General features: G+C 36.7%; 1 protein-coding gene across 2 annotated transcripts; it reads right to left on the bottom strand.

The window, feature by feature from the left end:
- Positions 1 to 606: 606 nt before the first annotated feature.
- LOC104777704 (filament-like plant protein 6) lies at positions 607 to 5542 on the bottom strand. Of its 2 annotated transcripts, none has more exons than XM_087506780.1 (6): positions 5050 to 5542; positions 4437 to 4544; positions 4032 to 4356; positions 1663 to 3934; positions 1512 to 1572; positions 607 to 1172 (listed from the first exon to the last, which is right to left on the bottom strand). In XM_087506780.1, exons 2-6 carry the CDS (start codon positions 4536 to 4538, stop codon positions 768 to 770), a joined length of 3165 nt encoding a protein of 1054 aa, XP_087362906.1. In that variant the 5' UTR covers positions 4539 to 4544; positions 5050 to 5542; the 3' UTR covers positions 607 to 767. The 2 variants fall into 2 exon arrangements, with proteins under 2 accessions (XP_087362906.1, XP_087362907.1); XM_087506781.1 differs by having other exon boundaries at positions 1512 to 1566; positions 5050 to 5530.
- Between the last annotated feature and the right edge of the window lie 11955 nt (positions 5543 to 17497).

Genomic DNA, 17497 nt, shown 5'->3' on the forward strand with positions numbered 1-17497 from the left:
AAATTATTTAAGTTCACAATTTTACATTAACATACTTTTTGTTTTGCATATGACATAATTTTAATTTCGAAAAGGTACCAAAATGACTTTAAATGAATATGTAGTGTTGATTTAATAGAATTGATACAAGGCAATAATATCATTCTATATGTTCTTCTAATAAATAGAGGGCAATCTCAATCAAAATCCCTTTCTTGCGTATTTTGTACATTTCAAAAAGTTCAAAAAAGCCATATGCAAAAGAAAAAGAAAAGAAACACATATAGCTACCGTCTTATTACATTAGAACCGTTATGATATCAAAAGCAACAACAAAAAATTATGAGACGAATAAAATAAACTTCTTCTAAGACTAATAAATATGTTCTTATTATGTGTGTGAATAAGAAGAACAAAAGGTAAATTTTCTCTCATGCTAGCTCGTATAAATTAATGTTACAAATGTATGGTTAATTTCATCCATTTAGCTTTATTGTACTATTTTAATGTCATTTTGTATTTTGGTTATTGGCCTAATCACCTATAACTAACAGACTAACAAAAAGATTAATTTCATAGGTCTTGATTTGCATAAGTGAAATGTGGGTAATTGATTAATAGGTTAAGTTGATGCAATATTACATTCTTGATTGATTCAATAACAAAACATCAATTTTAAAATGCTCATGTCGTTTGATAAGGAAGTAAGTAACAAAAAAATCCCACACAACAAATTTCATCAATGTACACATACACACAGCTTCTTCCATCTTTTATTTGTTTAAGGCTTAATATCCTGATTTGGACGAGAAGAACCTGCTGATTCCTCTAGAGGCTTTCTCTGGGGTTGGATTGCCAGATGAACCTGACCTTGATAGCCTTGAACCCACTCTTGATGGCGATGTCATTGTATCGCTAGTCTCTGAATCAGAAGGGCATTTTGGTGACTCCATATATCTGGGGACCTCGTTAACACAAGTCTCAGCTGAATCTCCTTCCACTTCTGCGGTGTAGTTCTTGGGGACCGAGGTAGTGGTGTTGCCTAGTTCCTCCTCCGAATAGGACTCATTTTGTCTTTGTGGTGACCTCACTTGTTCAGGTTGTGGCCGAAATGATTTCAGCTGCTTCCCCAACACAAATATGGTTTCTTGACACTCCGCTAACTTCTCAGCTGCTGCCGATAGCTCTCTCTCCTGTGTCATATTTTCATGTTAGTTTCTTTTACCCTTCAGATTCCTAAGGATTCAGGAATCAATGCATGCAAAGTCTATAGATATGTATGCATGTGTTTGTTTTTGTGTCTGTGATTGGATTAGTACATGCACCTAAACTGATTGCATGTAGTATGGTGAACAATGAGCATTGAATAAGAATATGACACAATGAGCAATGAGCTTCGGTGCAAATTCACTTGGACAATCTAGAGCTACAAAATGAAATGCAGAAAATAGCCAAGTCTATAAAGCTGAAATATTAGAAGCAAACATGGTCGCCATTGAATAAGAGTCTGAGAAGCGTTGCGAAAACATTACCTGTTTGCCCTTTATATCAGCTTCTTCGTCATCCTCAGCAACTAAAGAAGTGTGTCTGTTGCTGAGAAAAAGTGAAAATATAGACATGTAAAAAGCAGTAAGTAAATCCAGGCTGATCTTATATTCAGGTAAAGCTGATACTACTACTCACCTTTGAATATGTTCTTCGAGTTCATGGCACCTGACAATGGCTTCTTGGTGGTTTCTCTTTTCATCCTCAAGCTCGTTCTCCAACTTCCGTATTGTCTCCTTAAGCTGATTCACATCGATCTCTAAATCAGCTGCACGTGATTCAAGAGATCTATATGACTCAGTCATACATCTGAGTTGCGTATCTGCCAAGTTGTTTGACCTCTGAGCATAATCACACTGTGATCTAATGTCAGCTAACAGCTGCTCAGATTCTTGTAACTGAAACTTCAGCTCCTCAATACCCATTGCCATCTTTTCTTTTTCTGATTTCAGCTCTTCTATTTCCTGTAATTTGGAGTCTGTCTCATACCCCAAAACTCTGTTTTCATCGCATGGTACCCCTGGCTCGTTGTGAACACATCCATTTTGATATATTTCTTGAGATGAATCTTTATCAACAACCTTGCTCTCCGGTAATGCAACCTTGTCTATGCAATCTGGACTCAGCGTTTCAACCTCAGAGGAAGCAAGACCCCTAAAATTTACCTTTAGCTCCATAGCCTCGTTTAAGACATTAGCAAGATTCGAAACAAAATTGTCCAAAGTTTTGTCACCGCTTAAAACATGGTTAAACGTGACGGAGAAGCCCTCGATCAGTTCAACAAAATCATTTCCTTCAATGGCTGTGTCCTGATGACCTGCCCTGACCTCATTTCTAAGCAACAAAACAAAATCATGAATCCGAGACACTGCATTTTTCAAATCTTGGTGAATAATACTCTGCAGCTTTTGTTCAGCCAAATGACAATCTTCAACCAGATTTTGTTCTGGACATAAATCTGACACTTCTTCAGGATGAACCTGCACCTCAGAAGGCTTTTCCTGGTCCATACAAGCATTCACATCTTGCAAAATGCAATTTATATCCGCAACTATCTTTTGGAGGTCAGCATCAGTAGATACAGATTCAACTACCTTTGATAACCTCGATCTAAATTCCATCACTGCCGCCGGACTACCTCTATCGGACTCCTCAAGTTCGGTATGAGCGTCAAGAGTCACCTGTTCTGGCTTTTGATCAACTGAACAATCCTTGGAATCCATACTACCATTACTGCTAGGTTGATTTGGCAAACAAGCTAATTTCTCCATTTCAAGAAAATCATCCATAAGCTCTACATGACTACTAACACTTTCAACCCTCTCCAAAGCCGCCATCTCCTTCTCCTTCTTTGTCTGTAATGATGGATTTGTCGACAAAGATCCACTGCAGCTACCAGAATCGTCATTCCCATCTTCAGAAACAGAGATTGAGCTTGATGGATTGCTCGTATTCAGATTTGGACACACTTCAAGTGAGGACTTCTGAGAGTTATTTTGCTGCAGTTGAGCTTCTAAGGTCTGAAGCTTACTAGTGCTCTGAGCACAAAGATCCCGTGACTCCAACAACTCACTGTTCCGCTTTGCCAAGGCTTCTTTCAGCATCTTCGTCTCTTCTTCCATCGCAAGTAAACGTTCTGTTAGAAATTCATTTTCCTTTTGGAATTTCTGTGAACTGTCGAGAGAAAATTCAGACCCTGTTGATGAGTATCCCCCCGGTGACTTGCATGGACTAGAAACCTTCACGGGAGACCTCTTTTGCCTGGCATCACCACTATCCCTGCCTAAGTTCTCAACCTCAAGCTTCATTTGAGCAAGTGCAGCTGGGCCTGGCAACTTCTTTCTCACAAGACTTCTCAGTCTCTGGCATTCTCCTTCCAACTTTGCTATTTTCTTTACCCCTTCCAAGTGTTGCTTGTTGGCAGATTCTGCAGATCTAATACACATGTTCTTTTCTTCATTACGTATCTCCAGCTCTTTAGAAACTACATGGACTTCGTACTTGAGAGATTTTATTTCTCTTTCGCACATTTCTAGATTGCTCTTCAGGGTCTCTATTTCAGCATCAGCTCGTGACTTCTCCTCACTGATTTTAACTAGCATGTTGGACCGCTCCTGTAAAGTTCTCGATAAGGCATCACTATCCGCTGCAGACCTTAGCAGCTCCTGTTCATAGTCACACATCCTCTTTTCAAACTCCATTGTTATTTTTTCAATCTGCTTGGTCTTGCTTAAAGCAACATCATGCAGTTTCACTTCATGGTCTTTCTTCAAGTTCCGTATCTGTCTCATACACTCTTTCAACGCACCATCTAAATGTGCTGCACGGTCTTCAGCTGTAAGTTTCGAGAGAGTAACAGTCTCCAGTGTATTTTTCAATGTCAAAGCTTCCGCATCAGCTTTTTCCCAACCTGAAGCAACAACAAAAAGCTATAACACTTTACTCTAGATTGCAACATAAACATTCACTGGTAGTAAGATTAAAAAAAGAAGAAGTTAGTAATATACCTGAGACAGCATCTTCAGCAACCTTGGAGTGTTGCTTTACTAAGGCCTCCTTTGTAGTTATTTCCTCATTAGCAGCAGAGAGCTTTTCATTCAAATCCTCGACATCTTCGTTCAGTCTCTGCACCTGTTCTTCACACTCATGAACCTTCTCATCATACGCATCAATCTGTTCTTCGAAATCCTTAACCCGCTCCTCGTAAGTCTCAACTTGTTTCTCATAAGATTTAATCTGAACATCGTATGTCTTTACTTGTTCTTCCAAACCAGTGAAATGTGTATACTGCTCCACAGAAATCTGAACATACTTTGGCTTCTTAACTGATTCCTGTTCCCAAAAACAAACAAAACCAAAACCATTGCATCAAATTGATTAAAGCCTAACTCAGAACAAGCAAAATCACATACCTTTTCAATCTGAGAATGAGAAGCATCAGCTGAAGCAGAATCAATCACTAAGATTGATTTATCAGACCCCTTTTTCTTCCACGGCCAGCTTCGTCGGTCCATCGCAGTCTATATAAGTTTATTCACAATAAATAGTGTTAAAAACATTGCCATTAACAAAGCAGAGTGAGCTAAATAGTCTTCAAAACTAAACTTAATACTTATAGGACCAAAAACACGAAGTCAATGTATCGGATTGAAGCGAATCAGATCGGGTAAATCTGATAATGATTGTTAAGTGAGATTTAATAAGAAGAAGGTAAAAGAGAGAAAGTAACATGATGAAATTGTTTTCTTTTTTTTTTTTTGCAGAATGAGGAAAAAAAAGATAAGGTAATCTGAGAAGGCTGCATCGTTCTAAAAAGCAGGTTACTAAATTAGGAAAAACAACAAGGTAAAATGAACTTGCCGACACACTAAATCGAAGACAAAATAGAAGAAAAAAAGAATTAGTAATGAACTCTACAAAAACATCAGTAACCACTGTAATCGAGTTTTGAAATTAAGTCAAGAACACACACAAACACAGAGACGACACCATGACAGAACAGAACAAGAGAATAAAAAAGCTTACATCGGAGAAATGTAGGTTGTGGAAACGAAATCTGGAAGTGGAAAACGAAGCTTTTCTCAGTTGTTTTCGTTAAGTTTAGAAGTGTTTGGACATGCGATTGTTGTCGGTAATGGAGATCTGGAATCGAGTTTTATTATTATTACTAAGAAGGTGTTTGGATTTGGAAACTGTTGTTGGGAGTAATCGGAACCCTACGGTTTGGTTTCACGGTGGTTGTAGTGAGAAAAAAAAAAAAAGGCGATGAGGTCAGTGGTGGCTGAGCTGAGAAAGAAAAGGAAAAAATGGTGTTTTATTTGTTTTATTTGTTTAAACAGAGAGAGAGAGAGAGAGAGAGAGAGAGAGAGAGAGTCAGTCTCTTCGTTAAATGTGTCAACAATTTTAAAGAACGTTGCTGCAGCATAAAGCTCCAAAAGAAAAGCATCTTCTTTCTTCTTTCTTCTTTCTTCTCTTCTTCTTATTTATTTTTTAAAATGTCAATAATAAAGCATTTTCTTCATTTTGCTTTTAAATATAGAGGAAAAATAAATGAATAATATTAGTAATAAATTGACATAAATAAATAAATTTGTTTATCTGGTAATAATAACTATGACAATAACTATGACATTCAACTCCAAAGGAAAAAAAAAAAAAGAGTCTTTGGCATTTGGTTAACTGACTTATAAGGTCTACTCTAACATGTGTTGGAAGATTTGCTGAATTTTAGCTGAAAACAAGAATAAAAGTAACGTAATCCTGAGTTTGTTTTTTTTTTTTTTTTTTTGGCTAAAGGTTTGTTGAGAAAAAAAAAAGACAGAATTATTATTAGTGGAATAAATAAGTTTTGTGAAATAATTGTTGAAACAAATAATTATTTTTTGTTATCTTTTTTATATTTGTAAAACTATATGTGGGTTATTCGGATAGTTTATCCCACATACTTTGACAATTACCCGTATCCATAAAATTTCCCCACCCAAACAATGTAATTTTTCCAGTATGATGAATAATATAGTACGAGATGTGAAGGACACAAAATTTGTTTCGGATTGACAGCCTACTTTTTATGATACATAATAATTGCATATATTTGACAAAGTTAATATCTAGGAAATTTTCTTAATATTTTCATATGGAACACATAATTTTAGTAGTCGGCACATTCTATCATTGATGTTAATTTAGTTACTTTACAATATTAATCTATTACCTAGTTATTTTAGTTTTTTTTTTTTTTCTCTTGGATTCCTCCATTCACAGATTTCAACTAGCTAGACAAAATTTTACTACATTAATTTGTAGTTATTTTGTTAGTCAGCTATATTTTGCCAATCCTACATTATTGATTTATTGTCATATATCTAAACCCTAGGCAATTTACAAGAAATAACTAACCATCATTAAATTTCGCTGCATGCACTATTTTACAGCTAAATTCTATCGATTAATTAACTTTAGTATGAGAGATATTTACTCCAAATATATTAAAATTTCTGTAATGATTTGACTTGGCATCAACACGGATTTAATTTGAGCTATTCGGATTTTCAGATTCTTATAATTATGTGTTTTCATGGATCTTATGAATTTTAATTTGAATGCCAGAGTGACATTAAGATTTACTCGGGATGCTCTTCCAACACTCAAAAGCCCAAATAAAAACTATTACAAAGGACGAAGATTTACATTTTTTATTTGTCTCAACACCAAAAGTTCAAGACATTTAATTTGGAAGACAACAAATTTTTTGTTTAATCGTCAACTTGGTCGTCCAAATTACAAACAGTTCCTCTTTACGTTCAAGAATATGTGAAAACAAGATCAATACCATGCATTTTACGGGTTAAAAGAATAGTCAATGGTGTAGCCTATCAGTTCTATACACAAAGAGTCAAAGACAAAGCTATAAACTCTCATTTGGTAGTTTGTTGAAAAAAAAACAAAAAAACTCTCATTTGGTAGATGAGAAGTATTTTAGAACTTAGAATGGATTGCTCGAGAGTGTTTAAAATAAAATAACAAAACAGCAACAAAAAAAAAAAATTGGTAGCCTCGTTCATTTTATGGGTTCAACTTTAAAATCAACTGAAAATTTCTGTTGATCCTATCTACTACAAATATTATAACATATGAATAGTAAATAATCAAGGGGGATTTTATTAACAGTACCAAGCAGATATTTTGACCTCAACCACTATAACCATTTAAGTTTCAAAAAAAAAAAAAAAAAACCACTGTAAATAAACTTCTAATCTATATATTGTTTTCTTCGTAGTAATTAAGTAGACCATTGCCTATTATATTAAGAGATGTTAATTTAGCTTTTGTAGGACCTGACCTTTAGAGTGGTTACGTTCATATATAATTATCCTTTAGTACGATTCAAGTTATAATATTTTCTGGATAACCAAAACGTAATTTTATTGTTATGTTGTCTCATATGTAAAGAATTTAAAGAAATTTTATTGTATTTGTCGTTAAGAGAATGAATTACGAAAGAATCTTCTTACGTGTAGTGTAGCTATGAAAGGGTTTCGAGGATTTATTTTTGTTTATATATATAGAGCCGTTACGTATGAGTTTTTTTTGTCAGCCATAACATTAAGTAAAAGCTTTGTACAAGAGTTTTTAACTAACATTAATAGTCTCAAAAGATAGTAAAAGGAGAATTCACTATTCTAGCAGTTTTAGCTAATCTATCAGCTATATCATTATCATTCTATTGATGTAAAGAAAACGATGCGAGGCATTAGTGAAAGCCAATATATCCTCCAAATATGTTTGAATCACTGCAATGTCCGCTGGCTTCCGGTCTTCTCTTTTATATTGCTCCAGATACTTGTAAAGTACTCTTGAATCCCCACAGAAAGTTACTGGTTGATAGTTAAGGCGTTTGACCTGAATGAGAGCCTCCCTTAGCGCAATAACCTCCGTTTCAAGTGGTGAGCATGTAGGTTCTATGGCTGAAGAACCTTTGAGGATGCATTTGCCCTGTGCGTTATGAAGAGACCATCCATGAAACATATTCTTTTGTGGTTGTGATGATGAATGATGGTAGAGATGATGGATGAACAGGTGGATGCAAGGTGTTTCAATTACCCTTATGTTGTTGCAGCATAAAGGATATCAATCCATAATGGATGTGATGCAAGTAATTAGGATGTGGTTACTTATCTAAGTTAAGCCAAATATGATGAATGATTTTATCCAGCAACTAATGATGATGAAATGCAGAATGTAAAGGAACTAAAATAAAAAGCTCTGGATGGAGCTTGAGCAGACACTCGATCGGATGCTCGATCGAGTGGTTGGTCGAGTTAGAGTGCGGATGTAAAATAAAGACAGAGCAACAATGAAAACAGAGCAAACCTAAGTAAATCAAACAAGGAACTAATAACAAAGCTTGAAAATAGAGAATCAAATAACAAGGAAAGGTCCTAAGGATGGATTCATGGGCTGGGCTTAAGCAATGGTTATCTAGATTGACCAATAAACCTCAATCAACAGTGAGCTAATCTCTAGACAGTGATCTTCCAAGACTAGCTACTCCATTCTCATGGTAGTAACAATGGAGCTTAGATACTCATAGACTAGCTCTCACTAGCTATTACATATAAAAGCAGACATAAAAACCCAGATCACTATTGTCAAAAATCAAACAAAACATCTAATCTCTTAGCATGCTTAATGATAATCTCTAGACTTAGCCTTATCTAGCAACTTAGACATTGGTGTGATGCTAAGAAGCTTAAGATCTGTTCTTACCCACTCAGTATAAGAACAACATAGAGCCTATCTAATCTAGAAGAGATCTATAACAATAAAGCTTGATCAATCTAAAAGCCCATAACTTTTACCCAACCTAATCCATCCTTAAGATCCTAAGACACTACTCACAATCACTAAATATGATGAACATAATCATAAACCCAGAAAATGATGAAACTTGCATGACTAGAAAGATGAGATAGATATCTACAATATTGAAGAAGAAATCAAACTCAAATACTCAATACTTAGAAAGTTGTGAAACAAGCAAGTATCAAAAGATTCTTGGTTTTTGGTACAAAGTAGCTAAAAGATCTAAAAACAAAAAGAAAGGAAAAAGTAGATATCCCAAAAGGGAAAATACTAGGTTCTAGATAATATTTCTGACTCTCCCTCGCTTGTGGGCGGCCATGAGGTACAAGTGATTTATAAAGGAGAGAGGGGAAGCCCTAAAATGGCTAGAAGACAAAATAGTCAGGCGGCTCGGTCAACTCGACCAGATGCTCGGTCGAGTACATGGTCGAGTGGTCTCCTCTTCTGCTTCTTCCAACCGATCGAGTCCCTCCTAGCACACGGTCGAGTGTGGTGGTCGAGTGGACTCGCGGACTTGGTTCCCTCTGCCATATCTCCTTGATCCTCTTCACTTGGTAGCTCAAATCCTTCTCAGCATCCTTCCATACTCCTTAGGATCCAAAATCACCTGTTTATGCAAGAAACTATGCAAATGCAATGCAAATCTACTCTAATGCATAAACAGTCCTAAAGCTACTAAATAATGGCCAAACTAGATAGTAAAACATGCAAAAGATGTGAATATACTAAGGTGAAACATGGTAAAATATATGAACATCAACACCCCCAAACTTAGTCTTAGCTTGCCCTCAAGCAAATAAACAAGACATAAGAAGGAGAATGAGGTTTGGAAGTGGGATCTCAGCACCTAAAACTTGCTAATAAGCTAGCTAGAATCAATGTCCAAGTTACTAGTAATAGGATGCAAGTTGAATGAGCTGTACTTAAAAAATTTTAGACAAGCCTTTCACAACCTTAACTGATTCAAACCTTAGACTTCCACATGCATTCAAGTCAACCATTTCCTTTAACATTCATTAAACAAGAATATGAATCAACTCATGCAATGCTTAAACTCATTTGGCTTGGTAATAAGGGTTTAGAGACAAAAATTGTCTCTCTTTTGAGTGGGGCTCACAAAAAGTGGATTGAGCTTTAGAAGAAGGCTAAAGGTAAGATCACTTAGACACATACAAGAACAAAACCTTGTCTACCCAAAGGTACCCAAAGTGTTTTTTCCTATCATTCTATTCTCATAATGTCCTAGTTCTACCCTTTAACTTCATCTTTTCTCAAATACCCTTTTCTCTTTTGTTTCTAAGTCATAGGAGAGGTTTCTTATTTGAATCATCTAGTGGAATGGAGTTTCTTTCTTATTTGCTATGATTTATTTTTCTTCTCAATTCTTAAGACATAAAAGCTTTTTGCTAAACTCTTCTTTTCTTTCTTCCTTTTTCTTTGAACAGAACCATCTTTAACAATTTCATACTTCCCATTCTTTCACTAGAGCTTATATTTACTTAAACACATTCCTCTCCTAAAGACTCTACCATTTTCTTTCTCTTTTCCCTATTTTGTTCTCTGTTTTTTAAACATACCAAGTCCCAACCCAGAATTTAAACCTCCTAGTCCTATCTAGTTTGAAAAATGCAAACTAGAACTACACAAGATTTTATTCTTGTCAGTTCAAACCTAACACTTTCTACCAAGCTCAATCCTAAAATAGGCCTCACACATACAAGATATAACATGACTTGAAAGAAGGGTTGGTTATGGGTAGGAGAAACTGATTCAATAATGAAATCAGCTACTTGGATCAACAAGAGTGGTAAAAATGGGAAAGATGATCCAAATATGTGTAAAGTATCCATGAGTTTAAAGCAATGCACAAACTGATATTTAAAAGTCAATATTAGGTTCTTATAATTAGGAAATGGTTTCATATCACAACATGCTTTAGTATAGACAGAATGCAATATAGGAATTCTAGACTTGGTTCAATCTTATGCTATAGCTACTCAACTAGCATCAAAGTACTATTAACTTGGGCATTGATCCTAGTTTAGTGAATTCAAACAAGTTTACAAGGCTAAACTCATCATTGACCCCTAATGCAGCATGAGACAGTCCTAACAAGTTCCTAATATGCAATGCAAACTACATGAACACTCTGTTTTTTAAGAATTTTTGTGAAAATGTTTCAAATTTTTTGGTCTTTTCTATGCCTTAGATGAAATGCAAATACTAACATGATTGTGCTAAAAATTTGAAATAAGAAAATAGAAAACAATGTCAAATGCTATCTCAAACCCTCCCCAAACTTAAATTACACAGTCCCTTGTGTAAGAAAAATTTGTAAGAGGATTCAAGATTGAAAAGAAAACTAAACATGAGATGAAATGGTATTTACAATGAAGTGGTGATGTTGGTACCTTATTGGTTGTGGAAGAAAGTGTCTACATCCTCATTCATACTGTCAAAGGTGTAGCTGGAGCTTGGATTTGGATTTGGAGGTGGAGAAGGAGGCAACTCGACTATAGCCATCGACTGGTACTCGGTCGAGTGCTCAGTCGAGTGGGGTGGTCGAGTTGGCATGCGAGCCTTCTTTTCCTCTTCTAATCAGACTCCATTGCCTTGTTAACTATGAAAATATCAAAACAATAGATTAAAAATACCAAAAGCCCTAAACAATATGTACAAAGATACCTTATAGACTTCCTCCCTAGTGAGCTTGTTTAAAGTCACTAAGCTTGACTTTTGATGCCTTTTCAGGCTTGGTTTGGAGACCAAGGAGGTGATGAAGTCCCCCCTGGTTCAAATTGATCACCATGATCCTTGTTCTTGGTCAAAACAGTTACAACACCTGAACCTAGCTTAATCTTAACCTTGAGCCTTGGCCTTGCTTTCTTAACAGGCTTCTTGTTGAACTGAACTTGAAGATCCTTCACTAAACCAGCTAACACTTGAACTGAATCCTTGAGATGTTGGACTGATTCCCCATGAGAATAGACCTTAGCTTTTGAAGTCTCTTCTTCTTTCAAAACCCCATAATCAGCCTTATCTTCAATCTTTAATGGTTGACCTCCAATGGTTGGTTGGTTAGATGGATTTGTAATATCAAAGTTCATGGTCAAACTTTCAGCTATGTTCAACCTTATCACCCCTTCCTTAACAGCAATGACTGCTCTTGCTGTGGCAAGGAATGGTCTCCCAAGCAAGATTGGATCCTCTAACTCCTTATCCATCTTTATTATGATGAAATCAGTGGGAATTCTAGCCTTCCCTATCTTGACAAGTAAGCTCTCCAGTTTACCAACCACCTCCTTGTTTGATCCATCTGCTAGACTTATGTGAAGGTTGGTGGACTTGAATTCAGTATGCCCAAGCTTTTGTGCTGTAGAGTAAGGCATTAGACTGATAGATGCTCCCAAGTCACACAAACATTTGTTGAAGTGTAGGTAGCTGATGGAGCAAGGTAGATTGAATGGACTTGGATCTTCAAGTTTTGTTGGAACAATAGTTGTCCCAATCTCCTCTTGATCTCTCATGTCTTGATTCTGAGCCTTATGCGTGGATATGTCAAGTAACATGCCTTTATAGAGAGGATATGGAGCATAGTGTTCCAAAGCTGGTCCTCTCTCCTCTTCCTTCTTTTCAATGATCTCCTCTTGTTATAAAGCCATCACTTCCCTCTTTTCAATTATTTCCCTAAATTCTTTCAGCTTTTGTGCCTTGAAACGTCCTGGGAATGGCAAAGGAGGTTTGTAAGCAGGAGGAATGTATTTGACAGGCTTAACAGCTTCTGTGGGAACAACTCGATCAGTCACTCGATCATGTATTCGATCGTGTGTGTGGTCGAGCACCTGGTCGAGTGGTTTCTCTGCATTTGTCTCCTGAGTAAAACTTTCACTCTGGGCTTCAATTAGTGACGAATCCTCCCCAGCTTGATCGCACTGTCCTATGTGACAGCTTCCTCATAGAGATGAATAACTTTAGCAGTAAACTCCCTTGGGTTTTGATCGTGTGTTTCCTTAGAGTTTAGACTCTCAAACTTGTTATTCAGGTCATTAGAATAATAATCCAACGTTTGGTTCAGCTCAGCAAACTGCTTTGCGTCCTCAATATGCCCATTTACTTGTCTAAACAAAAATTGCTGCATCATAGCTCCTAAGTCAGGTTCTTGGGCTTGTGAGGTCTGGAATCCTGTAGGGGGATACAATTGAGCCTGGAATCCTGATTGATGTTGTGTGGGTACATAATGGAACATGCAGCTTGGAAACATAATTACCGACTCGAGCAGACACTCGGTCCAGCAATGGCTCGAGTGGATGGTCGAGCTGACTGAGACAAGTGGTTCTTTTAATCCGCGTGGTAACTCGATCAGGTACTCGATCGTGCAGACGGTCGAGTGGTGGCTCGAGTTGTATGTCGAGTAGGTACCTTAGATTCAAAACAACCAAGCAGATGAAGAATTCGAATCAGTAGTGATCACAGGAACAATAGAACTTAATCATAGACTTGTAGGAATCCTAAATGTCACAAACAAACACCCATATGGCAACGACGCCAAATTGAAACATATTGTTTTGTGGTTGTGATGATGAATGATGGCAGAAATGATGGCAGAAATGATGGATGAACAGGTGGATGCAAGGTGTTTCAATTACCCTTATGTTGTTGCAGCATAAAGGATATCAATCCATAATGGATGTGATACAAGTAATTAGGATGTGGTTACTTATCTAAGTTAAGCCAAATATGATGAATGATTTTATCCAGCAACTAATGATGATGAAATGCAGAATGTAAAGGAACTAAAATAAAAAGCTCTGGATGGAGCTCGAGCAGACACTCGATCAGATGCTCGATCGAGTGGTTGGTCGAGTTGGAGTGCGGATGTAAAATAAAGACAGAGCAACAATGAAAACAGAGCAAACCTAAGTAAATCAAACAAGGAACTAATAACAAAGCTTGAAAATAGAGAATCAAATAACAAGGAAAGATCCTAAGGATGGATTCATGGGCTGGACTTAAGCAATGGTTATCTAGATTGACCAACAAACCTCAATCAACAGTGAGCTAATCTCTAGACAGTGATCTTCCAAGACTTGTTACTCCATTCTCATGGTAGTAACAATGGACCTTAGATACCCATAGACTAGCTCTCACTAGCTATTACATATAAAAGCACGCATAAAAACCCAGATCACTATTGTCAAAAATCAAACAAAACATCTAATCTCTTTGCATGCTTAATGATAATCTCTAGACTTAGCCTTATCTAGCAACTTAGACATTGGTGTGATGCTAAGAAGTTTAAGATATGTTCTTACCCACTCAGTATAAGAACAGCATAGAGCCTATCTAATCTAGAAGAGATCTATAACAATAAAGCTTGATCAATCTAAAAACCCATAACTTTTATCCAGCCTAATCCATCTTTAAGATCCTAAGGCACCACTCACAATCATTAAACATGATGAACATAATCATAAACCCAAAAAATGATGAAACTTGTATGACTAGAAAGATGAGATAGATATCTACAATATTGAAGAAGAAATCAAACTCAAATACTCAATACTTAGAAAGTTGTGAAACAAGCAAGTATTAAAAGATTCTTGGTTGTTGGTACAAAGTAGCTAAAAGATCTAAAAACAAAAAGAAAGGAAAAAGTAGATATCCCAAAAGGGGAAAATACTAGGTTCTAGATAATATTTCTGACTCTCCCTTGCTTGTGGGCGGCCATGAGGTACACGTGATTTATCTAGAGGAGAGGGGAAGCCCTAAAATGGCTAGAAGATAAAATAGCCAGGCGGCTCGGTCAACTCGACCAGGTGCTCGGTCGAGTGGTCTCCTCTTCTGCTTCTTCCAACCGATCGAGTCCCTCCTAGCACACGGTCGAGTGTCTGGTCGAGTGTGGTGGTCGAGTGGACTCGCGGACTTGGTTCCCTCTGCCATATCTCCTTGATCCTCTTCACTTGGTAGCTCAAATCCTTTTCAGCATCCTTCCATACTCCTTAGGATCCAAAATCACTTGTTTATGCAAGAAACTATGCAAATGCAATGCAAATCTACTCTAATGCATAAACAGTCCTAAAGCTACTCAATAATGGCCAAACTAGATAGTAAAACATGCAAAAGATGTGAATATACTAAGGTGAAACATGGTAAAATATATGAACATCAATCCAATTCCAGCTTTGCTAGTAGCATCAACCCTGGATCCGTCTGTGCAACAATAAAATGGATGAGGCTGATTGTGGATTGTTTATGTTCTAGATTTTTCTAGACCCCTTTTATCCAGATGGACTTCATGCCAAGGCAGTTTAGTATTATTAGCCTTTTTCCATAGCCTATGATCCATCATAGCTTGACTTATAATGTTTGGAATCGCCCATCTCTTGTTATTAAAAACAAGATCCTTACGAGCTTTCCAAAGCCGCCAACCAATGAATGGAAACAAATAATCCTTTGGAGAATCTGCATTTTTAGCAGATAGCAAGAGTTGGATGATTTTAACAAGGGATTGTTCTTGATCAAACTGAACTGGTTGGAGGCTAATAGGTGACAATTCCCATATTTCTCTTGCTACTCTGCAGTGAAAAAGGAGATGAGCAATTGATTCTTGTGCTTCACCACAGAAACTGCATTCCTTCACAATATTAATACGCCTCTTAGCCATATTTTCAGCTACTGGAAGAGCATTATGAACAACTTTCCACCAAAAATGTTTTATCTTAGGCGGTACATTTAATGCCCAGATTGACTTCCAAATATTGTTTACCAAAGGTGAGTTTTCTGTACTTACCTTGGTAATTTTATGATACCCAGATTTGACAGTGTATTGACCATGTCTTGTAAAAATCCACACAGGCATATTAGAGGCCTTAGTGATTCGAGGTCTGATGTTTTGAATATGACTGATATCCTCCGGGTGTACCATCCTCTTTAGTTGCTCTGGGCACCATTGTGTTGAATTTGGCTTCATGAGACCTGAGACTTTAAAATGTTCAGACTTTGTATTGTCAAAGACATCTAGCTGGTCTGAGAGGATTGTCAATCCAAGGATCATTCCAAGTTCTGACTTTGTCACCATTACCAATCCTCCATTTTAGTCCTTGCTTGAATATACCCTGGAATATGCTTCTCCAAGCATGACTAGGACGAGAACCTAATTTCGAATCCATCATTTCGTTTTTTGAGAAATATTTAGCTTGTAGGACTCTTCATAGTAGAGAATGTGGTTCCTTTAGCATGCGCCAAGACTGTTTTGCTAACAATGCAATATTAAAGTGATGAAGGTCTCTAAAGCCCAATCCTCTGTATTGCTTCAGTTTAGTGATCTTCTTCCATGCAACCCATGGAATCTTCTGCTTATCTTTTACATTAGACCACCGGAACTTTCTTATTTGTCCTGTGAGTTGAGAAATTATTTTTTTTAGAAGCAGAAAACAGGACATTGTATATGTTGGGAGGGCCATTGCAACAAATTTGATCATCACCTCTTTGCCTCCTGGTGATAATAGCTTAGAGTACCAAATTTCCAGTTTATACTGCATCCTCTGAGAAATATATGCAAAAACATTAGCTTTGTTTCTTCCAATGGCTTCTGGTAACCCTAAGTATCTTCCAAAGCCCCCTATTCTGGTAATTCCCGTGGTGTTGATGATATTTTGTTGATCGAGAGGATTGACACTCTTACCGAATAGTATGGCTGACTTTTGGTAATTAACATATTGACCTGAAGCTGAAGCATAGATCTTGACAAGGGAGAGAATTTTCCGACATTCTTCTTCGTCAGCCTTACAAAAAAGAAGGGAATCATCAGTAAAGAGCATATGTGAAATAACAGGTCCATTCCTGCTCGCTTTAAAGCCATGAATGTGATTTGCTTTGACCGCCTCTGATAAAAGAGATGATAAGCCTTCTGTACAAAACAAATAAAGGTATGGCAATAGAGGGTCACCTTGTCGCAGGCCTCTCTGTGGAATGATTTCCTTAGTAGGTGATCCATTAATGAGTACTGAATAGGAAACCGATGTAATACACTTCATGATCCATTGGCACCATTTCTCTGCAAAACCAAGCCGCTTCATAATAGCTTCAAGGTATTTCCATTCTACTTTATCAAAGGCTTTTGCTATATCTAGCTTTAAGGCCATAAATGGAGTCTTTATTTTCTTAGTGCGCAGTGAATGGAGAAGCTCATGAGTAACAATGACATTATCTGTAATTAAGCGACCATGTGTAAAAGCTGATTGAAATTCTGATATCACAGAATGAAGCCATGGCTTGAGCCTTTCTGCTAAAATTTTAAAGATTATCTTATATGCTATATTGCTGTTACGTATGAGTGGAACCTTTAATTTGTACTTTGTTAATATTCCATTACACGATTTATATATTCCGTGTTTCGTTTCTTATATTAACCTTTAAATCAACTTTTTAGTCAACCTTTTTAACACCTCTCATTAGCGGGTCAACACGGGTAAAAAAAATTAAGGGGTGTTATTGAACACTCTATTTTAAAGAAATTTAATGCATTTTGAAATTGAATGTTATTAAATTAGGTATTTTAAAAAGTACATCAAAATCTGCTGTTATTGAATTAGGTATTTTAAACATT

This window comes from Camelina sativa, chromosome 3 (genome assembly GCF_030686135.1).
Source record: "Camelina sativa cultivar CO46 ecotype springtype chromosome 3, ASM3068613v1".
NCBI classification, from domain to species: domain Eukaryota; kingdom Viridiplantae; phylum Streptophyta; class Magnoliopsida; order Brassicales; family Brassicaceae; genus Camelina; species Camelina sativa.

What these genes read in the sequence shown, in the direction of transcription:
- LOC104777704 (XM_087506780.1), bottom strand. Translation starts at nt 4,538, where the DNA reads ATGGACCGACGAAGCTGGCCGTGGAAGAAAAAGGGGTCTGATAAATCA. An exon ending in TGCTGAAGATGCTGTCTCAG is followed by an intron (nt 3,935 to 4,031) that starts GTATATTACTAA and finishes TTGTTGCTTCAG; the next exon opens with GTTGGGAAAAAGCTGATGCG. An exon ending in CTCGAAGAACATATTCAAAG is followed by an intron (nt 1,573 to 1,662) that starts GTGAGTAGTAGT and finishes ACTTTTTCTCAG; the next exon opens with CAACAGACACACTTCTTTAG.